This window comes from Ursus maritimus, unplaced genomic scaffold, assembly GCF_017311325.1.
Source record: "Ursus maritimus isolate PB19 unplaced genomic scaffold, ASM1731132v1 scaffold_25, whole genome shotgun sequence".
Classification (NCBI taxonomy): Eukaryota; Metazoa; Chordata; class Mammalia; order Carnivora; family Ursidae; genus Ursus; species Ursus maritimus.
The window spans coordinates 4,430,849-4,456,799 of NW_024425008.1; the positions used below are offsets into that span (position 1 = coordinate 4,430,849).

The window sequence follows — 25,951 nt, forward strand, 5'->3', positions numbered from 1 at the left end:
AAGTAGTCAAGAGCACCCTACAAAAAAAGAAGCTTAATGGTGGAAAACAATCTTCCTAACCCATACATTCACCTAGATCTAACACCCTTTGGGGCACCTGGGTGCTTCAGTTGGTCGAGCATCCAACTCTTGATTTCGGCTCAGGTCATGGTCTCAGGGTCATAAGATCAAGCCTCGTGTTGGGCTCCTCACTCAGCAGGGAGTCTGCTCGAGATTCTCTCTCCTCCCTCTTCTCTTACCCCTGTGCTTGCTCTCTCACACTCTCTCTCAAATAAATAAATCTTAAAATAAAATAAAACCCCTAGGACCCATTGGTTGGCGAAGGCTTTCTGAGGTCTCATCTCATCTGAGTCTCTACCCTTCAATGAAAGCACATCCTTCCCAGGATTCTTGCCAGGCGGACAGCTAGCCTGTGGGCTTGCAAAGCAACGCAGTCCACCCTCCAACAGTGTGCGTGGAAGATCATGCTTCCTGCCACGGAGCTCCTATCTTCTTCCTGGTAGTGTCTACACAGCATTCCTAGCCTTGTCTAAAGGGTACAAAGAAAAGCATGCCTTCTCCTCCCCACGCGGCCCGTCAGAGGTTTGAGGACTGTGGCCCTGCCCCCTTCAGTTTTCTTCCCTCCCAGTAAGTATCTCTTGTTCCCCCTTCAGCTGTTCCACAGGAGACGCTGCCTGCAGACCTCTCACCAGACCAGATGCCCTTCCCCTTACAGATTCCGGCTTGCGGTGCTTGCGTTCGGTCCCAACGTCCTTGGTCTAGTCTCACCAGTGCGCAGCACAGCAGGACTATAATCTCCCTTCTGAACTTCTACTGTTAATTCTGCCTGAAAACTCACTAACATTTTTGGTGGCCATAGTTCATTCTAAACTAAAAATCTTTTGATACTTTTTCACCTGTAATGTGAGATTCAGGTTAGCCCTTAGCTAATGATACTGCAATGTATTAGTCCTTTCCTCCAGAAATGATCACCTGGCTTTACACCTACCTATTCAGCAAAATGGGGGTGATAATGCTTATACTTTTATCCTCTGAGAGACTGAAACAATAGACACGAAAAGTGCTCCATGAACCATAAAGCACATTAAATGTATAAGATATCCCGACTTGGTTATAAACTGAGGGATCTTAAAATGTTTGACCTTGCAGTCCATATAGACTGGAAAACAGACCTGTGAAAATCAATCTTTTCTCCTGAGGTCCACAGAAGCTATTGTGGACCAGGCTTCCTGCCACGTTCTCGAATGCCTTGGCTTACTGAGAATCCCTTGCATGTTGCTGTGCATGCATACACATGCATGTGCACACGTATACGTGTACGTATGTATGTATACTATGTATGTGTGCCGCTCCACTTGGGGAACGGTCTCAACCACATTCTAGGAGCCTGTCTCTGGAACATGCAAGTCCAGGTGGAAGGCTGTGCTGGTAACTTCTCCGTCGGACTCTGGGAGTCTCTCAGTTACAGTCAACTCAGCCTCCGAATTTACCCAGGAGGCCACTGAGGACAGCCGCCAGTCCCTCCTGGCATGGGGAAAAGTCTCCTCCCACATGAGCCTTGGCATGTGGTTTCTGCGAGGGGGGCAGTGAGGCGCTGAGGCCCCGAGAACAAGGCGCATGTCGGCTGCAGGGACTCCGGTTCTCCAATGCATGTCATTTCCAGCACACCGTGTGCTCTGGAGGGCAACCACAAGGTGTGAAGGGCGGGGAGGGCTTGTCACCATAAACGCAATCACTTGGGGAACACCCACTGTGATTCAGGAGCTGCACTAGGTAATGGACCTTATGTCCAAGGCCCCTAGCAGGGAGGTACTGCCTGCCGGCCCCCACCCATGGGTGTTAGGGAAACGTGTGCAATGCTTGCTTGTCACCATAACTGGAGCTATATATCCTGCAATATATAGCACAGAGCACCTCTAAACGGCAGAAACAGAACAAACGAATTGGAAGAACAGGGAAGCAGCTTCCAGAAGGTTTCTAGAAAAACCTTCCTATCAGTAAGGCTCATTGACAAGGGAAAGTGATGCCCCTGAAGGTACCAAGAGTTCCAGGTTGGACCTTTCACAGGGGTCCTAAAGTGAGGCTGTCCCTTTCAGCCACAGGAATCTGAAACTTTTAACAGGGCCGTTTTGGCCAAAGCAGAAACCCATTCAACAGGCAACATACTAAAAATAGAGTCCTAAGTTTTTGTTCTTTGTTTTCTAATTGCTAACATGCTGATTCTTACAGAGATAGCAGCTAACCTGCTGCTCGATTTAGCAAGGCCTTGACCAATAAAGGATGCCAGGAGGGGTTATTTGGGTAGAATATTTTCATAAATGCTGAAACCACAGAACTGTTAATTTCACTGCTAAAAATGTCCTTGTCGATCTCTAAGAAGAGAGCTGGAGGCAGAACCGTGAAGTGGTAACCAAAGTCACTTTGGTGAAGCTACACAGCCCCTTCCTCCACGTCTCTGTTGCAGTCCGAGTCATGTCGGATTTCTCTCAGTTATGTGTGCTCAGCTACTTCTGACACAGGTGGACTTGTGTTTGCACAGAGACTTACCAGGCACACTCACAAACGATCTAGACTGATTTGCCCAGGAGGTACCCTTAGGGACGGAAATGATCCCAGATTCTTCAAATCATCTTTTTTTTTTTTTTAAGATTTATTTATCTATTTCAGAGAGAGAGAGAGAGCGCACAAGTGGGGGGGGGGCAGAGGGAGAGGGAGAGAGAATCGCAAGCCGACTCCACACCCACCATGAAGCCCGACTCAGGGCTCGATCCCACGATCCTGAGATCATGACCTGAGCTGAAACAAGAATCGGACGGTCAACCAACTGAGCCACCCAGGCGCCCCCCAATCATCTGGATATTCTTTCCAAAATAAGACTTGGGGGCTGAGGAGTAAACATCTTCACAGCATGTCACTTATGGCTGTGCAGGTGGAAAGACACTGACGCAGCCCTGCAGTGTCGTTTTCGCAGCTGTTTCCCGTCTATTATTTTATTCTAATATGATAATAACACAGTGAGGCACACAGCATGTGGATTACTGTTCTCTGTAAGACTGATGTGAAAAATGAAGTTCAGAAAAGACAGTTTGCTCATACCTTGGAGTATGAGAACATGCCGGCGGAATGTGAACCCAGATCTTCTGACTCCAGATCCTGACCTGATTTTTTCTTCTGACCTCTTTTCACTGTACGTGTGTGTGTGCGTGCGTGTGCGTGTGCGTGGGCACACCCATGAGTCCAGCCTGCTGCTGCAGCGCTCACCTGCTGATCCTGAAGCTTGACCCCGACGACTCTGAAGGTGTTGCTGGCAGTGTTGTGGTAGATGTTGATCCGGCTGAATCCCTGCTGGCCGGGTTTGATCGGTACCCATTTCTTACTGGTGTCATCGTAGACCATCACGGAAGCCCGGGCTTGGCAGATACTCTGTTCACTGCGGACCAAGAGAAAAGCTAAGCGTCAGCCTCAGCTATAAGGGCTGGAAGAGGGCTTTCCCCTTTCTGACATAGAGGCCAACTGCTCCTTGATACAAAGAGCGTCCAACTGTCCCTGGAAAGGCTGATCTACGAGGACAGGACTTTTCATTCTCCAAAGACCATGGGGAGTAGAGAGGAGGTTCTGTGCCAACATCTTCCATAGCTTAGAAAAAAACTCACAGCTTTCCTCTCAGGGAAAAAGTGCTCGAATGAGAAAGGAATTCCGATTCCAATTCGCCAACCGTCTGCAAAGTTCTAGGCTCCGTGTTAAACAAGACACCACATTAAAGCATCTGAGTGTCATGACTCAGGACACAGCCATTCACTGCCCCCATTCTGTAGATGAGAAAAGAATGGCTCAGAGACTTGGAAAGATTTATACAAATTCACACAGGTATTCAAGGATTACATTTGGGATTTCCAACCAGTTCCATCTGCCTCTAAAGCACATGACATAGACCATATTCTTCACAACATCCAACAAGATGTTCTATTTATGAGAGTATGACCGGATAGCATCCTACAAGCCATGCAGACAACAGAATGCTTAGATGAAACTAAATAGATGGCCGCACCCCACTTTGCTGAAGACGTTTCCCCAACAACTTCACCTGTTCAGAACATGACAGAAAACCAGGGAAGAAACACTAGGAGCCCCTAGAGAGAGAAAAGGGTCATGACCAAGATCAGGGCACTACAGCTCCTGCCAGGGTGTTCAGAGGCAGTCTCTCAGAGCCCACTGGCCTCTTCATTCGCATATGAGCCAAATGACTTGGAACATGTAGTTTCTTTCTTTCTTTTTTTATTTTTTTTATTTTTTTTAGATTTTATTTATTTATTCGACAGAGATAGAGACAGCCAGCGAGAGAGGGAACACAAGCAGGGGGAGTGGGAGAGGAAGAAGCAGGCTCATATAGCAGAGGAGCCTGATGCGGGGCTCGATCCCATAATGCCGGGATCACGCCCTGAGCCGAAGGCAGACGCTTAACCGCTGTGCCCCCCAGGCGCCCCTGGAACATGTAGTTTCTTAGTCTCTAGCATATTAGAATCCCCAAATTAAAAAGGGCATTACTTAGCAAAACATGGACTTTATAAGTCAGAGGGATCTGAGCTGAAATTCCAGCTCTACCACTTGCTGGCATGGGACCACGAAAGCCCTTGAGAGGATTCCGAGGAAGCAAATTGGAAAGTACTGTGAGATGGACAATGCTTTCTAGAATCCCTGTGTGGCAGCCACTGAAGTGTGCCCTTCAGATCTCCTTCAGGAGAACCTGTTGTGGGAGCAGAGCTGACCACCGTCCCAGCTGCCGCCTCCCTGGCTGCCTGCCCCCCTGCCCCCTCCCCGGCCAGGCATGTGCAGAGGCCATGCTTCTCTGGGCTGCTCTCTACCAATGACTAACATAGCAGGGCTGGCGGTGCCGGCTCAGTCCTTCCTGACATGTGGCTCTTCCACGGGGGAAACCTTCACTCAGGGCCCTGCATCAGCTGAGATGCCTCTTACTCAGTCCTTGCGCCCTTCCTCCTTCCACAGACGGCAGACATGCCTCATGGCCTGAGGCTCCCCCTGCCTGCTCCATCCTTCACTGACGGTTCCCCATAAATCTCTTGCACACCATCATCTGAGGGGTCTTGGTGTCTGCTTCCTGGAACACCCAAAGTGACATGCCCTGCTATAGGGAGGTGGGGTACGCCTGTCTCATTCTCTGCGGGCCCAGAGCCTGGCATGTAGCAGAGGTTTAATCGACGCTCACTGCAGAATCTCAGGGCCTAGAGATGACACTCTCATGTCCAACACAGCATGCCTTCTAAAGCAGCCCTATGTGCAGACTAAGCCTTCAACAGAAACTGCTTTCCAAAGCAGTCCATTTTGTTGAGACGTGGCTTCAGCTGTGAGGCTGTCCCCCCTAGTTCTGAGTGACACTGCAGTCACCGTCCTCCAGAGTTACAAAGATATTTTGGATAGGCCATGACAGTCCACTGGACAACTGAAGAGACACCTGGTCCTCCCACCTGTTATCCATAGGACAAAGCTACAAGCCCCCTTGTCATTCCAGTCACTTCTCCAGTGAGTCCCGCTTTGCTACGTGTTCCCTTTGTGTCTGGGCCCTACGACTGGGTAGGATATTTTCATCTCAGTCCGACAAGCACAGATGCTAGTGAATCAAAATCATTTAGTGATGCAGAGACGAATATGACAGTTCCTGCCCTCAGAGAGCTCGCAGCTACCCCGAAAATGAGACAACTCATCACACACTTCAGTGAACCTGGAGGAGCTGGGGAAGCCAGGAGACTTTCTGAAGAAAATGCTGTGCGTGCTTCAGACAAAGAGCTTCAACCCCAGGCGAGCTGAGGAAGGGGATGTGGGATTCTCGGTGGGGGAGGCACAGAGCCGGTGGAGGCAGGGAGGCCAGAACAGTGTGCTCTGCAAGGAACCGCAGCTCCCGGGGGCCAGCGTGTGCCTGGGGTCACCACACATCTCTTAGGGCAGTGCAGGAGACGGTGGAAGGGACCCTCTACCGTGCCTGCCCCTAGTAGGTGCTGAAACACCAGGAACTAACTTTCTTGTCGTAATTATAGCCACGGCTCCTTGTTAACACTTCAGGTTCAAACTGAACTTGGAGTTAACCAAAAAACCCTATTCTTTTTTCCCCACTTGAATGGTGCTTGCTTGTCTTGGCTTATTTTATCACCACTAACAAAACCTAAATGCAAGAAAATACCCATTTCTTCTACTTAAGATTCATTTTGCTTATATCCCTTTGGGATTTTTGTTTTAATAAAATCTTGATTGCTGCCCAGCCTGGACACTGTCTCTGAGCTCCATCTAGTCGACTGTCTTCTCTGCCTCTTCCCTGGACATAAAAACTCTGTACTATCCACAGGCATCATACACTTCATTTCTCCAAATCAGTTATCATTTGAGCGCAAATATTTCCTATTTAAAATTAGTGAATGAATGAACTATTTATGATAACATAAAGTTTCCTTTATTAAATGAAAACAGACAACTCCTCCTTCCCCCCAGCAGGCAGCAAGAGAGAGCAGAGCAGGAGGGAGGGGCAGAGAGAGAAGCAGGGAGCTTGACAAAGGACCCAGGGTCATGACCTGAGCTGAAGGCAGACGTTTCACCGACTGAGCCACCCAGGCACCCCCGTACTTTCTGAGCCCAGAGGCGAACAAGGTCTTGTTACTGGTTCAGCACTTAACTCTTCTAGACCACACATCAGAGAATGCTATTGAAAATCTGCTGAAATCCCTCGCTTAAGAAGAAAAAGAGCAAGCCACACCCCAGACTTTCTATATACAACCAGGGATCTTCCTGGACTTGACATAAAAAAACCACTCCCGTGTTTGGAGAGAAAACGAATAGGCAGGGGCAGCCTGTGGCACAGCGTGCATTGCCGGCCGCCGGAAGTCCGCCTCACGCTCTCGCTCTATCGGTGCTTCTGGAAAAGTGCAGGATCTCTGCCCCAGCAGCTGTCAGACCTACCGACATGACGTGACTGGGAAGGAGGTTTCTGAACTCCTCCCAGGCTCACATGCTCCATCCCAGCCACGCGCTGTCCAGGGCAGTCAACTGGGAACCTCCTTCCACCCTCCAAGTATCGTTCAGGGCTTTTTCAACAAACACTTAAAGGACAGTGTGTAAACTCACATAAGGACGAAGGACGGAAAGCCAAAAAGGGAACAGAGGAGAACAGGACTAACCACAGGCGCTTGCTGGAGAACTTGATCTGGGGTTGGGCTGGGAACAGTCCGGCACTGAAACCCCTCCAGCAAGAGGCGGCTCCCGCAGCTCTGTGCTGTCCTGTGGCTCAACACAGCATTCTTCGTTTGGTCCTGCTCCTCAGTATCTGTGTAAGCACCCCCTTCCCCACTAGCCTGCGAGCTCCTTGAAGGCAGGCCCCTGCTGCTTTCCCCTCTGTAACCCCAGTCCCTTGTATGTTGTAGACACTAGTAACTGTTTGTTGAATACACAGCTCTGAGTAAGTGTGTTTATGATTGTGAGCCTGTGGGAACATTCCATTTACAATCCTACTCCATTTATTCTCAGAAAGCAAGTAGCTGCCAAATGAAAGCATCTGTTACAGATTACCAACACTGTTCTGTCTCATGACGCCTGGGATCGGGGAGTCGGGAAGCTGCAACTCCACGGTGGGCCGACCATGCCTGGTGCCGGTGAGGCAGCTGCCTCTGCAGGAGCCCCTTGGCCTCACCCACCTGCCCGCCCAAGCCTGGGGAGACAGAAGGCTGTTCTGGGCTAGGGCGGGCTGCCCTTCCCAGCCCCTCTGGCTGAGGACCTGCATGCCCCGTTCTCAGATCTCTTCTGCAAAGTCGAGGACTGTACCTCCCTGTTCCCCAGCTCTGGCAAAGCCTCCTGCTCAGCCCAGTGCCCTGACGTGGTCGCCCCCTGCAGACTCATCACACTGTCCAACTCTGTCTCCCCAGCAGGACTGGGGACTGGGTTTGCCTGGGACTGAGGGGTTTCCTGGGAGGCAGGTTATTTGAACAGGGCAGTCCTGTCCAAAACCTGGACAGTCCCAGGTAGACCAGGGTGAGCGGTCACCCTCCTGGGAGCATCTTCTTTATCTTTCACTCAATAGCCATCACAGGGTTAAGCACCTGATAAACACCCACGAACCTCGTGAGTTTGGCTGATGTGAGTCGGTGTGAGCGGGTGCCCACTGTCTACCCCGAGCTGCTCCCTCTGGCTCTCCCTTCTCTTTCATCAGGCTCCCGCCTGCCTGCTTCCCCCCTTTCACCACTTGCTCATGCTCTAGGCCTCTTTGGAACCTGGCTTCTGTCCCTGATGTACACGTAAACAGATCCGCACAACGTCACTGACATGCACTCCCTGTGCAGGCGGCTGCTCCGCGGTTCTCAAACCCCTCGTCTCTCTCACCGAACAAATGCTGCAACAACGTCCATACTTTTGAAAATCTCTCCTGCCGCTGCCTCTGTCTACTCCCCGCCTCCCGTTTCTCTCTGGTGGCTCCTTGAAGGCTTCTTCGTTTGAGGTTTTCTACTAGCCACTTACAGGAGGGGTGTTAAAGTGGGGCCACAGAAGGGCTTAATGAGACTAGAATTCCCTGAAATTATTTGCAAAAGTGAGTGTTCGAGCTTTTCCTGAAGGCTTTTACCGTGTTCTCAAGGGGCCTTTGCTCCAAAACAGACCGTCACACCACTTTAAATCCTGGTGCTTCCCAATGTGAACCACTTAGAATTTCTTCTCTTCTCACTTTGCGCCATGGTTCTCAAAACTGTGTGCAGCATAAGAATCAGGGAAGGTGCTTACTCAAACGTCAATTCTCAGACCCCACTTCAGGAGATCTTGGGAAGGTGCTTACTCAAACGTCAATTCTCAGACCCCACTTCAGGAGATCTTGGGAAGGTGTTTACTCAAACGTCAATTCTCAGACCCCACTTCAGGAGGTCTTGGGAAGGTGCTTACTCAAACGTCAATTCTCAGACCCCACTTCAGGAGATCTTCGTGTGTGTCAACACTTGGAGCAGCACCTGCAGCCCTACAGCACTGACGACTAGGACTCGAATCCTGCTCTTGGCAGTCATGTGGCCCTTCACAATCTGTGCCTTGCCCACCTTGTTCATGGCCCACTGTCCCTATTCTCTATGGCCTCCCTGCTCTGGCTCATGCTATTCCCTCGGCCTGGGATGCTATTTCCAGCCTAGCTTACCAGTAATTCCGCCTCATCCTACAGACTTGAGATACGTGTTACTTCCGTTAGAAAGCTCTCCTGGAAGCTCCAGGCTGTTAGATGGTCCTTCTCTGAACCCAGCTGGGATATCCTGTGTCTTGGCACAGAACAGCTCTCACAGCAGGGGACTCCAACAGCCTTCTACCTCAGGTCCCTCTCCTGGGCATGAGTGCCACCGAGGCAAGGACCACTTCTTCAAGGCTTCCCTGTAGGGTAGTCCAAGGTGTAGACCACAGTTCCCGTCCTACCTGTTTATCTTTGGTGTTCTGAGACAATAGGGCAAATTCTTTGTGCTCTCTGGGCCCTGGGCTGCACACACTGTGCCTGGCACCAACTGCGAGGAAGGGCAGTCTGTCCGCACAGCCCAACTGGCAGCCTGGTGGTAAAGTCAGGTCTAACGGCAAAAGCATCCTCCTGATGCTGGGCCAGTTAGAATGACTTGCTGGTATTACTCAAGAGATTGAAGAAGAATGGCGTTCCCTCCGCCTACGGTGCCTTCTCCCTCCTATGTCCACAGGTCTGCCCCTCACCTTTTCTTAAAGCTCAGGCCAAGTGCCACTGCCTTCAGCAAACATCTGGTTCGTACACATTTACTTGGAAACTAAGGGAAAGGCACACTGCGAGCCTCTGGGGATGAACAGGACATGTCTCTGCCCTGAAGGAGATCACAGTCCAACAGGAAACACGAACAGTTACGAAATGGGCAATGCTAGTGCCATCACAGTGAAATCATGGGGTTCTGTGGGAGGAATTCTCTTCTGCCAAACAGAGCCAAGCAAACGTAGGTATTTTTCTCTACACAGGTGTCCAGTACCCAGTACAGTCCGTGTGCTCAACAAGTGTGTGCCTACCCCTTGCCTCCCTCGTTGGCCCTGTGTCCTCTCATCACTTGCAAACTTTGGTGATAGCTATTTCGAGCTCACCTTCCTCCCAAGAAGGGGAGCCACTGGAGGGCAGGCCCCAGTGTGAGCCATCAGCTCCCCCCATGCCCTCCCCGATGTAGTCCGGTGCCACAGCCCTCGCGAGCCTGGGCTCAGCAGCTGCTAAGCGAACTAACAAGTGACAAGGGAACAGGGGAGGCCAAAGAGAAGTGGCCATAAATAAATGTTCCCAAAGCCAAGCAGAAACAGAGCCAGACTCTGAGGCGGCTGGTAAAGTCCTGACTTGTTTACTTTCAACATGCAAGCAATGAAAGTGAACTTGAAAAGCGGGCTGAGATCATGCGGAAGGAAGCCCCCCAGCTGGCAGCAGGGCAGCCGCCACGCGGGAGGTGGGGGCCACGGAAACCTGTCTGAGCGCTCCAGCGTGCGAGGCTACCCCCCAGCACCACGGCAAGGAGCAGTGGGGAGGGGACCGTCCTTCCTTCGCCACCCTCTCTCTGAAGCATGAAGTGCCCCTCCTGCCCGATGCGTAGGACCCCTTGCAGTCAGAGCCCATGTGATGTCGTGGGATGCTCAACAACCCTCGTGAGCAAATGATCACATCTGTTCCCACGTTACAAGAAGCGACTTGTCCCCAACAGACACCACTAGCTGGGACCGTGTCTTCCTCCCTTCTCTGGAGGCCTCTGCTTCGGCTTCTCGGGCCTCACTCCCTGGGTGCTCCCACTCACCCTTCAACTCTGCCTCCATGAACACACGCGGCACCCCTTCGCCCCTTGCCTACTGCGCCGGCTCCTCCGGGGCCCCGCCAGCGGAGCGCAGGCTCTCCACCCGCTCCACTCCAGTCACTCTCCAGGGCCACTGGTGACAGACTTGCCCTTGTTCTTGTCCTTAGTCCCCTTTCTGCAACTTTCCATTGGCTCTTCTGACAGCGCGAGCTTGGTTCATCTCTAGACTGCCTCTTTTCTGACCCGTCTTTCCCAGTGAACAGGGGCAGAAAGAAAGTCAGGAAAAGTCTGGGTGGCTGGTGCAAGCTGGGGACCAGAGGTATATCAAAAACCAGGCCAGGGGCATCCCATCAACACTGTCCCTCATGGAGACAGTGTGGGAAGTGGAGGGAGCCCCACATCAAAGTCCGAGCTCTGCCTGGGCCTGGCCTGTCATTAGTTAGCCACATGGCTTCAGGAGAGCGCATGCAAAGCTCTGCAAAATGAGGGACATGATCTTTCTTGACTGGGGCTGAAGTTTCTTGGAGCTTGGCTAAGTCTGAGGAGATACACAGGAGCCCAGATTTACTAACTGTTTACTAACAGCTTACTAACAAGCTACCATCTCGAGCGAGAAACGCGGGCTCTGGTAATGGCAGATTTGCACGAGTGGAGACGCAGGTGGAAAAGAGTATGAAGTGACTCTCTACCACACGCAGAGCTGTCACTACCTCTTACTCTGTCCGTCTCTACAGAGAAAACCAAGGTCTCCAGCAGGTTCTTCACTGTGGCCTGGAGAATCACCTCGGGTGTCCAAGCGGGACTTGGGCTGTCGGGTTCTGTCTTGTGCAGTTTTCCAGAGCTTGGGCTCATCCCCTGGAGGGGCACGTGCAGAGCCCACCAGCCAGGCCTTGATGCCCGGGGCAGCCCAAATGCCAGGCCCTGCTCTGCCAGGACTCTCCTCCAGCCTGTCCTCTGGGTTACCTCCTGGGAGAGTGATCCCTTCCCACTGAGAAGAGGCCACTTCACTTTTCCTTATACTACGTATCACTGTACTGAGGTCTGCTGGTTTTCTCTCTCCCCCAGGAGGATGTTCTTCTTCTGGTTTGCTTTAAAAACACTGTTCATCTCTGTAGCCCCAGTACCTGTGGCCAGCGATTGCTCAGTAAATACCTTCAGATACATGTCTGCTTTAGCATTTGCCTACACACAATGTCCCAATTCAGTGACAGAAGAACACAGGGACTTGGAATCACAGCTTTGTCAGAGCTGAGAAATAATCACAAGTGCTTTATTTAGAGGAAACGGGCCTGGAGAAGGAGAGTATGTTTCCCAGGGTCCTGTGGTGTTATGTGGATGGGCCGGGTCTAGACCACAGATGTTCCTTTCTGCCATACAACGGGGCTTTTCTGCTTTACTTAGTAAAGCATTTTTGCCACAGGTGACTTGTCTCTTTTATGCTTTTTTTCCCCTGAACCATCTGATAGTTGCAGATATCATGATACTTCAATCCAAAGGTTTTTAGCACACGTTTCTTTAAAATAAGGACATTCTAATGTATAACTTAAATACCATTATTACATCTAAGAAAATACTTTACTAGCAGCTAATACAGAGCCAATATTAAAGTTATCCAATTTCCCCCCAAATGCTTTGATTTTTATGGACCCAGGATCTACTCATGCATTGTATTTGGTTGGGCTGTTTGCTTACTCTCTCTTAAGCTAGAATATTAGGCCATTTTTTGTTTTTCGTCAATGTTGACTTTTTTGTGTCAAGAGTTCAGGCCAATTGCCTTGTAGGCTGTCCACATTCTAGACTGTTTCCTTATGACTAGATTCAGAGTAAACGGCGAGAACCCGACATAGGAGGTGGTGGGTACTTACTGGATCCCAGCCCATCAGGAGGCACGTAGTGGTGGTTGCCTCTGGAAGAGGAGGATTAAGGGAATGACTGCCAGGTGTCTCTAGTGGAAAGGTACCTTCCCCCCTTGCGAATGAGCCAACCATTCACGGGGTGACTTTCCTCCTGCCTTAGTGGCAACAGGCTTGAAACATATTTAATGTCATGTTTATTTCATACCCGTGAGAAGTGGGTTCCCACAATCCCACCACTCAGTCTAGGAGTGGTGTCACCTCAAGTGAAACCCTGCACCCTCTCCCCAGATCTCAGGGCCCCTCCTCTCCTGCAGGAGCCGCTGTCTTGAACTGGGTGCTTACTAATTCTATGCATGCTTCCTGCAGTACAGGCACAGAATGGACTATTTTACAGAAGTGGCTCTCGAGACTTTTTTGTTTCAGGACCCCTTTACGCCCATAAAAACTGAGGGTGCCAAAAAGCTTCTGTTTATGTAGGTTAAGTCTATCTGTATTTACCATAGTTGAAATTAAAACCGAGAATTTTTTAAAACACAAGAACGCACAAGCATACATTTCATTACCTGTCACAGTGACAATGTCAACACATGTCATGTAGCTTCTGGAAAATTCCACTGTGCGCTTATGAGATAAGAGTGAAAAAGGCAAACAATGTCTTAGTGTTATTATAAATATAGTTTTGACTCACAGACCCCTAAAAGGGCAGTTCTCCTGACCACATTTGAGTACGGCTGAAGTTCAGCAACGAAAACAGTGGGTGAGGTCTGCGTATTTTCACACGCACTCAAATGCTAACAGTGTGAGCCCCGTTTTTGTGAGCGTCAGAATGAAAGGAAAGCTTTGGGTGAATGAAGTCTAAATTCAGTGTGAGCCCAGACATCTTTTCTTCCATCCAAATTGGTTGGGAAGATAAGACTGCTACGTCACCTGCAATCAAGATGTTTGCCTTTGCTCTGTTATAATGCCACCGGCCCAGATGCTTGGACAGCTGCTCTCCACTTCTCTGTGGACTCTAGTGGAATCTGGAAAAAACCCTCCAACCAACTGTTGGGAGAGTCTGATATTCTTAGATGGAAGCTGTCTCACACCCACTTCCCACAAATTCTTTCAAGGCCACCAACATAGTCCTTTCTGTGGGGAGCCATCTGATGGTCCATGTGGACACTGGGGCTACTCAAACCTCGAAAACATTTATAAACTCTGATACAGGCCTGTGTCCTCACAGTCTGTGACTTCGCTCGCTTGTAGAAGTAGAACAGTTTTCAACACAGCCTTGGGACAGCTATAGAGATCTGGCTGGACCAAGGGCTGGGGCAGTATGCTTATCTCCAAGGGTAAATTAATAGCCGGGGAATGAGACCTGGCTGAGTCCCAGCTAAGATCCCTGATCATCAGCACGGCAATCGGCTCAGTTCACTACACATCTGAGTAAGTGCAGGGACAGGCAGAAAGAGTGACACCATGTCCTGCTGCAGGCTGGGTGTGCAGATGATTAATTACAGAGACAGGCACAGGGTGCCACAGGAGGACAGAAAAGGTCTCCTTGTCTCTCGTGGTATGAACAGTGTGAAATCAGAGACTGCAGAGGAAAGCAGAAATTAGGAGGCCCTGGTCTTAACCTTGGCTCTGCAATTTGGGGCAAGTTCCTTTGAGAGGCGACAGCTAAGCTTAGCCATTGAGAACACAAGCGATCTGGTTTCAAATCCAACTCTGTCAAGTGATACCAGTGTGACCTGGAATGAGTGACCTCTTTGCTGACCCCTGTTCTTACCTGTAAGTTGGGACTAACAGTACGACACCTCAGAGGATGAGGATTAAATACAGCGTACATCATATGATGAGAACAATGCTTGGCATGGAACACTCTAGAAAGGGTAGCTGTTGTTCTTTCTCGCCATATTGGGAAGCTCCAGTGAGCTGGAGCTTTGGTAGCCCGGGTATCTCCAGTATCATGTATCAAAAGTAATTAATTAAATCCAGCAATTCAATAAATGTATATCGTTCTTGCATCAGTGAGCAAAACAGACAAAAGCCCCTCCCTCTTGGAACTTAGATTCTACAGGTACGGAGAGATAAATAATAAAAATAACAAATAAGTTATGTAGTATGTTAGAGGGTGATAAGCCTTTTGGAAAAAACAAAACACCAACCAAGCAAAATAAGGACAAGAGGGAGACAAGAGAAGAGACTGAAATTAGCTGGCTCCACCAGAAAGGGGCAGACGCACTCTCCCCTGTAGCCTTTCCTGCCGCACTCTCCGATCAGCTGGCTCCCCGTTAGTGCAGACTTGTTCGACCAACATTTACTGGGAGCCTGTCTTGCACAGGCTCAAAAGCCCTATGGACCCCCCAGCTGGCACTCCAGCTGCTGACATCAAGCCCCCCACCCCCACTGTGGCAAAAGAAACCATAGGCCACCTGAGTCGCGTTTGAGTCACTTTCCTTCACACCCACATGTGACCGAGCAGGAGGTCCTGGAGGCCGCGCCTTCAAAGCACATCCCGAATCCGGGTACTGCTCTGCACCCACACTGACTGCCCCAGCCCAGCCCCCACCGCCCCCTTACCTGCACCACTGCAAGCGTTCCCGGAGGTCTCCCTGTCTCCACTCCTGCCACAACACAGAGCACTAGCCACCCAGCGGCCAGAATGAGTTTTCTTAAGCCTCCACTGGATGCCTTTTCCTGTGCTTACCACCCTCCAAAGGCTTCCCGTGACACAGCGGATAAAATCTAACCTCCCCCCAGGCTTGCCAGCTCCGCATGAGGCCTGTCCACTTCTCGGGGCCGTATCGCCCTTCCCTCTCCCCTGGTTCATGTAGCTTCAGCCTCCCTGTTCTTTGACCCCTTGGCTGACGCTGACCGGGATGCTTCTCGGTTCCTTTCTAAAAATCATGCACTATCCTTCAGAGTTCATCCGAGGTCCCACTTTCTCCTCAGAGTCATTCCTGACAGCCCAACTTCTCAACTCCTGCTGCTCTTCCCGTCTACGCTCATCACCGTGTGTGCCTCGTGCGCTGGGGACTTGCGGGCTCTCCACTCCTGAGTGCTGTCTCCCCGACCCTGCGCGTCTCTACATCTCTGAGCAGAGACCAGCTCTCAGTCAGTGCAGAAGGGCAAAGAACAAAGCATCTGGAGTCAGGAGCCAGGAGCTCAAGGCTCTGTTTCCTGGCAAGCCGCTGCTTCTCTGCCTTGGTTTCTTCCTCTGTGCAATGAAAGCAATAAAAACAAAACTTACTGCCCTCGGGATTGCGGACAGAATGAAAGGCAACACTGCCAGTGGGGGCAGGCTGGACGCTGTCGTGTGCTCAGCGCACTCCCGCTCCCAGCCCACGGCTAAGCGCTCGGGGAAACGTTTCTTGGTTATGGGTTGCCAGAGCAGGGGCTGGAAGGCAAGTTTTCAAAATTCGAAGGCCCTGTGGATCCCCGCCACAGGCACGACGGTGACCCTGGAATCTAGGTGTTGTATTCCTGTTAGGTCAGCAGGAGGAGAACCAAAAGGCTTGCAGGTTTTCTCACTGCTGTGCTTGTGGCGACCGACGCTGCGCGCCAGCCTTGCGTGGGGAGCAGGTGCAGGATGCCTGGGCCTTCCGTTTGGTTGGGCCACTACTCCATTCACCAGACCAGTCCTGCCTGCACTCTGGGCCTCCATTTCCTGATCTGTATACCACAGGACTGGACTTGCTAGGAAGTTTTCAGACTTCGAAACCAACATTGCCAACAATACACATTTTTTTCCCCTCAAAGAAATACTGAAGAATACTTAAAAAAGATAAAAGACAGTTAATTTGGTTGAAGTGGAGGGTAAGAGGCCTACAGCACCACTAACCTGCATGATTGACTGTGGATCGGCTCTAAGGGCCTTTCAAGATGGGAAAACTCTAAGACTCTTACTATTTTAAAAGACCTTTACAAAAACTGTTTGGCTTCCTCCCCATTGACTTCAGATTCGCTTTCCTGCAGCAGTTGACAGGACAGAGTAAACTGCCTGAGCTCTTCACACCAATTCACAGCGGAAAATGACTCTGGTCCTTACCCACTCCAGAAGTTCACGTGCCTTTGGAATGAAAGTGTTCTGTTCTCCACAACTCCACCCCCAAGTCCTTTAAAGTTATAGGAAAATTACTAAAATGATAGAAAACGGGCGCAAAGGAGCAGGAATAAAGCCAACCATAAAGAGACAGTGTTTCCCCGGCCCTGGCCACTCTGGGCCTAGAGGAAAGGATTCCAACAGCCTGGCCAGGGATGCTACGACCCCTCACTAAATACCCGCTTCTGCTGAGCAGAAGGAATATCGGCCAAGATCTACTTACTGTAGGGCCGGTTTTATTAGCTCACTGCCAAATGCTTCCAGACAGCCTGAGCGGTGCCCTGGAAAAAAAGCAGGGTGCGGCTGTCCTGCCTCCCCCAGCCATGCGACCCTGGGCCAGCGCCACTGCTTTCCAGAGGTTGGGCTTCCTCCTCCTCAAAACAGGAGCGATAGTACCTTCCTGATCCACCCAACACGGCTGAAAGAACCAAGTAAGAAAACTGGTGAAACAGCACTTTGGAAACTGTGAAGTACTTTGTAAGGTGAGGGATTATCATTTCATGCTGAGACACAAAGTTGTAATGAGTTAATCAAGTAAACGCCAAAAACCCCAGAGGATAAAATTGTCTTATCACCTACAATCTTTCATGGGGTCGCAGGGTGGGGAGACTCACATCCAAAGTGCCACCCCATCTTTAGAGAGAGCACCACAGTCAGACGTGCACAGTGTGGACGGGCTGCCGCCTACACACGGACTGAGCAGCAGGAGTCTGACTGGCCGATGGCCTAAGTCAGTCACCAGCCTCTCAAGCAGGTCAGGACTCTGCTAGTCAGTTCATGAAGTTTCTATTAAAAAAGGAATCTTGGTGCTTCCCTCAGAGAAAACCAACTGAATGTTGTCAGGCCATTCTGGAGAGACGAGCCAAGGACCACAGAGCCAAACCACAATCCCCTTAGACGGTTCAGACCCCCTCTACAATCTGAGGCAGCTGTCTGACTTCTGAGTAAGCTTTCAACACAGAAGCCATCACAGATCACAAACATCAAGAGACACGGGCCCGTGTAATGACAGACCAGCAGATGGAGAGTGGGTAGGCTCTGTGACCAACTTGCTGTGTGACCCTGGGTAAGTCCCTTGCCCTCTGGTCCCTGATCTCCCCGTTAGTATAACAAGGGGATCTGGGATGATTCCTATGGTCCCTACGGCTCTACACCATGATGATTCTAGGTTTCCTCTTGACATTCCTCTGTCGCCCCTTTTTGGTCCCCATACTCACCCCGTGGCCATGGCTGAAAGGCTTTAGCACAGGGAACCCTGAGGAGGTGAGTCCTGTACTCCCACAGGCTATGCCGATCACAGGACCACAGACCCTCAGAGGGCAGCAACTTGATTTTTAGACTCTACTTAAAACCAAACAGGAAAAGGAAGCTGAACCAGAGACAAAGGGGAAACAAACCCCAGTTACAAACCGAAACCTAGGGAGAAGAGAGAGAAACGAGAGGCTCAGAGCGCAGAGCCCCACCGGCGTGGGCGGCGGAGCCGCTGCGCCACCCGGAACTCCCATGGCCTGGCCTCGAGCCCCAGAGCACTTCCTGTGCGGGTGCAGCAGCGGGGGGTGGGGGGAGCTGCGGGGGTGCGGGTGCCCCACCTGCTCACTGCCTCCCGGCTCAGCCGCCGCCCCCAGACAGGTCTAGGCCTAGCTTTTCCACCTGCTCCAGACAGGGGAGGGTCAGTGTGGACGGCTTCCTCAAGGCTTTTATGAAAAGCCTCCGGGAACTCCGAAGTGCCCTTGCCGATCCTCCGGAGAGAGAAGGCTACATGACGATGTCGTGACAGCTGCTGAAGTTTAACATCGGCTTTGGTATCAGTTTTGCACCTCCGTCGAGGAGACACTTCTCTCTAACGCTACAGCTCCGTCAGCAGCTGAGGGCCTGCCAGGGACATGCGTGAGGAATACCGGAAAACTGGTTCTGTCACTTGTTCACTGAGTGACCCCGGGGCTTTGGTCTCCTCAGCTGTGGGGACGGGGCGCACAGCCCTAACTCTGCCTGCCTCCACCAGGCTGTCGTGGAGATGACGTGGAGATGAGGCCCATTCCCGATCCTTCATTCAGGCCTTGTGCTAGAACCAAGGGAGGAAACACTGAAGAGCACGGCAGTCTTTAAAGTCCTTGAAGGGCTTTAGGAGTCTAGAAAGGAAGACACTGGAATGCTAACGAATACATGTATTAAAATGCTATGACTGAGAGTGAAAAAGCCGCCCAGAGTACTGTCCGAAAGGAAGGGCAGTTCTCGCTGGACAGCTGAAAGCACTCTGAATGTTCAAAATATCTTTTAAAAGGCTTGCAAAAATATGCCTTTCCCTTCGAGCACTGCTTTAGGAGCAAACCACACATTTTGACATAACTGTGCTTTTCATTTTCCTTTAGTTCAAAACATTTGCTATTTTTCCATATGATTTCTTCTTTTTTCTATGGGTTATTTAGAAGCATTTTAATTTCTAACTACTTGGTGTTTTTTAAACATATGTTATTGTTATTTATTTCTAATTTAATTCTATTGTGGTCAAAGAACATACTTAGTATAACTTCTTCTTTTGTTTTTCCTAGTAGGCTTTCAATCCTTTAAAATTTATGGAGACTTGTTTAATGGCCCAGCATGTAGTTTATCTTGGTGAATGTACCGTGTGCACAAGGACGTGTGTGCTAAATTCGGGTATAGTGTTCAAAAACTGTCAGTTAGGTCAAATGGTACTCAGATCTAAGTCCTTTCTGGTTTACTGATTTGTTTTGTCTAATTGTTCTATCAACTGCTGAGAGAAAGGTTTAAAGTCTCCAGCTGGTGACTGTGGATTTGTCTATCACTCTCTTTAGTTCTGTCCGTTTTTACTCCATGTATTTTGAAGCTCTTGTTCGGTACACATACTTTTATGGCTATTGTATCTTCCTGATGCATTGACCCTCTGATCAGTATGAAATGTCCCTCTTTATCACTGGCATCGCTTTTTGTCTTTAAGTTTACTTTACCTGGTATCATGTAGTCATTTGGGTTTTCTTATTGCCTGGTGTATCTTTCTCCGCCCGTACCGGTTTTCTGTTGCTTCCGTAACAAATTACTGCACACTTAGAGCTTAGAACACAAATTTATCTTAGTTTTGTGAGACAATAGGTCAGAAGTCTGACCTAGATCTCAAGGGTCTCACTGAGCTAATATCAAGGTGTTGGAAGTGCTAGCTTTCCTTCTGGAGGCTCTAGAGGAGAATAATTTCCTGGCCTTTTTCAGCTCCAAGAGACCCCCTACACCCCTTCCTCGTGGCCCCTTCCTCCACCTACAAACTATAGTATAGTGTCACTATAACTCCTTCTCCCACTCTAATGTCTCTTCCTGACCACAGCCAGGAAAGGGTCTCCCCCGCTAGCTCTTCCTGTGGTCAGATCTGGATTTTGTGGAGGGAAAGGGGCTTTTATTTTTTCCATCCTTATTGAGGTATAACTGACAAAAATTACATTTATACATATAATTTATATTTGACGTATATGACTGATGTTTTGATAGATGTATGCACTGTGAAATAATCACCATGGTCAAGCTAATTAACATGTCCAGCACTTCACACAGTTACCATTTTCTTTGTTTTTTTTCTTTTCTTTTTTAGGTTCACTGCCTTCAAGGACTCATGTGATTAGACCAGGCCACTGGATAATCACGATAGTTGCCCCATCTCAAGGTGCATCACTCTGATCATACCTGCGAAGTCCCTTTTACCACATAAGGTAACATAGTCACAGCTTCTGGGGATAAGGGTGGGATGGTAGCATCCTTCTGTCTACTACATTTCTGTCTACTTTCAGCCCCTTGTACCTCTGTATTTAAGGAGTATCTTACAGACAGTGTACGATTGAGTCTTGCATTTTCATCTGGTCTGACAATCTCTATCTTTTAATTGGAGTGTTTAGTCCATTTACATGTAATTTACTGATATGGTTGGATATAGGTCTACCATTTTGCTATTTGTTTTCTGTCTGTCTCATCTGTTTGGTTTCCCTGTTTCTTTTTTCCTGCGTTCTTTGGGTAAATTAAATACTTTTTAGAATTCCACTTTAATTTCTCTTTTGACTTTTAGCTATCCCTCTTTACATTATTTTTTAGCGGTCTTTCTAGGGATTGCAATATACGTTCTTAACTCTGTACTTTGTATGCTTAGAATTACTTAGTATATACTTAGAATTACTATTGTACCACTTCATGTAAGCATAAGTTTGTAGCAATTGTGTAAATGCACCCCCATCCTTCACAAGTCATCACACACATTCCACAGCTACAATACAACATTATATGTTATAAATTTTTGCTTTAAATGGTCATATACACATATATACAAATATACATATTTTTAATAAACGGTCTTCCATATTTACCCATTTACTTTTCCTTTCTAGTACTCCTTATCCCTTCCTAAACATCCAAGTTTCCTGGTATTTTTCTTCAGCCTGAGGAGGATAGATCAGGTACACCAGCAACAAATCCACTAGTTCTATTTTATTTGAAAAACACCTTTATTTTGCCAACATACTTGAAGGTACTTTTTTCTGAATAGAGAATTTTGAGATTTCTCTTTTCTTTTATCAGTTAAAAAAAATGTTGTTCTACTCTCTCTGACATCCATGGTTTCTGATAAGAAATCAGCCATCATTTGTATCATTATCCTCTGTATATAATGTATCATATTTCCTCCGGCCATTTTTAGTATTTGCCTTTTCTTTGGTTTCCAGCAATGTGACTGTCATTCGCTGAAGTGTGGTTTTCTTTGTATTTTTCCTTGAGTATATAAGTTCCTTCCTTATATATGGAATTCCTTATATATGTTGAGATCCTTGAATATATAAGTTAAGGTTTTTTCAGCAAAATTGGGAAGGTTTTGGTAATTATTTCTTCCAGCATTATTCTTCTGCCCCATTCCCTTTCTCCTCTTCCTCCGGGATTCCAATCACACCCATGCAGACCTCCTGGTATCATCCCACAAAGTCACCAAGGCTCTGTTAATTTTTTTCAATATTATTTCCCTGGTTTTCAGATTAGGTGATTTCTATTTATCAGTATCCAAGTTCACTAACCCTTTTTAGCACAATCTCTGATCCACTTTTGATCTCATCTGGTGAATTTTAAAATTTTATCTCTAGTACTAGAATTTTTATTTGGTAAATTTTTTACAATTTTCATTTCTCTGTATGTTTGCTCATTTTATTCATCTTCTAAGTCTTTGAACATATGTATAATAGCAACTTGGAAGTACTTGTCTGAAATTCAAACTTCAGAGTCACTTCAGGGTCTACTGAGTGCTTTCCCCCTAAAGTAGGGGCCACATCTTCCGACTCTTTATTTGTCCACTAATTTATGATTGTATGTTAGACACTGTGACGATCTACTGCAGAGAGTCTAGGTAATATGGTCTTCCTTTAGAGGCACTGAATTTGTCCTGGCAGGCAGGTAAATTACTGGCAGATTCTTCTGGTGAGGTCAAGTGTATATTAATTCTTTTTTAAAGTTCTATTTCCATTTTGAACTTAGCCCCATGGTGTGGCCCTTATTCAAGGGCACAGTCTCCACTCCTAAGGTATAGCTGTTCTGGGGTCTCAACTGAATGCCTGCATGCTCTCTTCATTCAGCTGACTAGAATTTCCTACATTTCCCACCACTGCATGAACTCTGGCATCATCATTTGGTCCTTAGCCCTACAGCAGGTAATCTGTGCTAGGCCTCATAGACAAGTCTCATTCTAAACATGCACAGCCAGCCAGCCCTTAATCAACAACCGAAAGTGAATCCCTACACAAAATTCTATCCTTGCTGCTACCACAAGGCTTCCTGTTCTCTAATTCTTTGTCCTGCAACATCCAACTATTTCAGTAGACTAGAGTTCCAATATCTGCCTTCCGAGCTCATTAGGATCAACTTTCAGCTTGAGCCCCACAATTCTGTGCCAAAACCAGAAAGAGGCCCCAGGCAGAAAGCCAGAGCCCTTGTGAGGCTTATCATGTCTCTTCACTCAAGACTCAGAGTCCTGTGCTACCTGTCAATGCCTGAAAACAGCAAGAATTTAATATTTTATGTGAGTTTCAGTATCTGTATATTCAGGTGCTTCATATATTTTGTTCGGTTTCATAGTTTTTGTCAAGAGAGCAAGTCCACGATCATTCCTCTGTCATGGCCTGAAGCAGAAGTCAATGATGATTATTAAACTACCAAAGGGTATTCTCTTTCATTTTCTGAGCATTTCCTGAAGATGCTAGCCCAAGTGTAAACATCTTCACTGTAAGAATATGCCTTTCACTTCCATCTGCTATCCTCCAGTCATGTTATTACTGTCTTTTCTTGGTTTCAATAAGTAGATAAGAGGTAGAGTGATCTCTCTGGGGGCATTCTTTTAACCCTGCCATCTAGTTTTAATAAGGCACATATGTAAAATTATGCGGAGTAAGGAATGTGGAAAGATTTTTGGCTAGGGTGTTATGAGATGTGGATTCTAACCCATGCTTTATCGACATGCTATAGATCCTTGGACATTTATTCCCCCACTCTCAGTCCCGGTTTCCTCATCTGTTCAATGAAAGGAATGTCCATGTTAATAATTATGAACTGCAGGTACAACACCAATTCCTAAATCAATTGTGTCAAGGCAATAGAAAATGTTTGAAAAATAGGATAGGAGCTGTTGACATCTGAAGATCTAGTCAGTGAGAAAGTTAAGAAATGTCCTGTTTAAGGCAGCACCTTATAATGTGTTACTATGAATTGAGCTCAGCACTTAGTACACTGTTTAGGATGTAGCACGTGCAGGGTGAATGCGGACCGCATGATGAATATATGAATGAATGAATGAATGAATGAATGGGAAGATCACCAAACCTCACACAGGATACTAAATGCTAAGGCATTCGGCTCTGCATCTTGAACACAGTAAATGCTCAGTAACCAACAACTGTATTGACTTGGATTGAAAGAGGTGTTTTCCATGTGTCCAGATCCCGAGAGAGCAGAATGGTTGACATCAAATCAGGGAGCTATACTACAGGACACTTTATTTAAGAGATCAAATTCAAAGACTTGTTTTGTGGTTTGGGAAAGTCATCTAACTTCTGTGGATCTTAGCTTCCTTTTCTGTAAACAGACTGTTCTCTTTTCTATTCTCTCTTGGTGGGATGTTTGAGCATAAAAGGGTCTTTGACTAAGAAATACACACAAAAAAATTTGCTTTCTAATACTAGTTTTTCATGAGAATTTGTTTTTTTAAAAAAGAATGTTCTGAGTAGAAGGTCCTCATGTCCTAGGAGTGGAGGAAAAGGGGATGGAGAAAAGGTTGTACAGAATTAGTTACCATCAGTGACACATTATGAAAATCTCCTGGCAATGTTGCATGACCAAATGCAGTCACACCTGGGTTTGCCCTTCAAGACCCAATTTACATATCACCTCTTCAACGAAGTGTTTACTGAGCCCCTAAGATAGACAAAATTACTTCTGCTGTTGTGTTTCTCCTGTATTGTACAATACTATCAATTTCATTGTCACAGATGATTGTCCTTTAGGGAGGGGCTACCATGTTTTATTTATCTTTTATCACCAGTTGTGCTCAGCACCATTCTTGGTATACATACTGTGTGTTCAGAATGTTTGTTAAGCTGCTCTGCGGAAAAGACTGGTGCTCAGGAAGTATGTGAATTGCTAGTGTACACAGAGGGTGCTGATATAGTCTTGTTTTTCAAACGCCAGCCTTTGGAAAGGGAATGTTTGAATCTGGTCTGCCATGCAAGGTACCCTGCTCCAAGTAACTTCCACCCCGACCGAGCTCCTGACCAGACTCATCTGCAGCATAAATAGACATTACTAGCCAAGTCAACTGAATGTTCCAAGGAAATAATGATGAACTCAAGGGGAAGATCAGAATATCTCTGAGAAGTGAAAGCACTATAGAAACTTGGAAGAGAAAGAACAAATGAAGCAACCTCTGATATATAATAAGAAATACATATTTGATCTTTGTTCCTGTTTCTGAACACAGATTAGTGTCATCGTGGGTGGAAGCAATAATTTGTGCCTGGGTCTTAGTTTATAAAGGTGACTGAGTGATGGCGATGCCACTAAAAGAAAAGTTTAATGTTACTCACAGCTCCCCTTGAAACAAGAGGCGTAGTATTAGGGAAGCACCAACATTGTCAGGAGGCAGGAAGGAGCAAGGGGAAAGCACAGGCCACAGCCTTTCTGGGGGTTTCTGTGGGAAAAGCATGGCAGGGTAAGCAAGCAGATTAGAATTGCTAGTTTGAATAATTCCAGCAGGCTTGAGGGGACAGGGACTGTCCCTAGTTGTCTGGGGTAGCTTGGGGCAGGGGAAATCCCGGCTTGGGGACTGTGAGTCAGATAAAGGAGGTGCTGGGGATATGGACTGGGATGGGTTGGCTTGTACATGAAAGGTGCCCCACCAACAGTTTATGGTCTGTAGAAATTGGCTAGCTCTGTGAGGGGCAGCCTCTCCCCAGCTAACAAGGTGCCCCAAAGATGTCAAAACATCAAAAATCATAAAAAAAAAAATACTGGGGATGGAGGCATGGGAAGAGACTGCTTAACAAGTACAGAGCTTCCTTTAGGGGAGATGAAAATGTTTTGAAACTGGATTGTGGTGATGGTTGCACAACACAGAATGTACTCAATAACACGGAACTGCAGATTAAAATGGTTTTTAAAAAGTTTTAAAAAACTGGGGGAAGCAAAAATCTAGTAAAGTTTCTTATTGCCTGAGGTTTAACTGATAAGCAATGATAAGAACCATTTTTAAAGAAAGTGTATCTATAACTTAGGACAGAAATTCCAGATACACCAACTCTTGCGTGTCTGGGTATTAGTCTACACAGAACAGAGGGAGGTAAGAGAATCCTGAAGACTGAGGAGGCCATGGATGTTGAGAAGCCTTAAATCATTGACAACAAAAAATAAGTGTAAATGGGGTGCCTGGGTGGCTCAATCAGTTAAGCATCTGCCTTTGGCTCAGGTCATAATCCCAGGGTCCCAGGATAGAGCCCCACGTTGGACTCTTTGCTCAGTGGGGAGCCTGCTTCTCCCTCTCCCTCTCCCTCTGTCTGCCACTCTCCCTGCCTGTGTGCACTCTCTCTCTCTCCCTCTGCCAAATAAATAAATAAAATATTTAAATTCTTAAAAAAAATAACTGTAAGCAGGGCTCACAATAAGTTAGGAGTAGCAACCAGGAGAATGAAAAT

The 25,951-nt window shown here is 47.8% G+C and overlaps 1 protein-coding gene and 1 long non-coding RNA gene across 6 annotated transcripts in view; one reads left to right on the forward strand and one right to left on the reverse strand.

Annotated features, from left to right (window-relative positions):
• EVL (Enah/Vasp-like) overlaps nucleotides 1-18,104 on the reverse strand; it is a 70,810-nt gene extending 52,706 nt beyond the window's left edge. For all 4 annotated transcript variants that reach the window (XM_040641439.1, XM_040641437.1, XM_040641438.1 and 1 more), the window contains exons 1-2: nucleotides 17,960-18,104; nucleotides 3,262-3,430 (exon numbers count right to left, since the gene is read on the reverse strand). In XM_040641439.1, coding sequence (XP_040497373.1) covers nucleotides 3,262-3,430; nucleotides 17,960-17,970 — 180 coding nt within the window. In that variant the 5' untranslated portion in view covers nucleotides 17,971-18,104. The remainder of the gene's footprint in view (nucleotides 1-3,261; nucleotides 3,431-17,959) is intronic.
• Nucleotides 18,105-18,241: 137 nt separating this feature from the next.
• LOC103669516 lies at nucleotides 18,242-25,426 on the forward strand. Of its 2 annotated transcripts, none has more exons than XR_570316.2 (3): nucleotides 18,242-19,397; nucleotides 20,338-20,455; nucleotides 24,453-25,426. It is a non-coding gene; the product is annotated as an uncharacterized LOC103669516 (long non-coding RNA). The 2 variants fall into 2 exon arrangements; XR_570314.2 differs by having other exon boundaries at nucleotides 18,242-18,544.
• The last annotated feature ends 525 nt before the right edge of the window (nucleotides 25,427-25,951 follow it).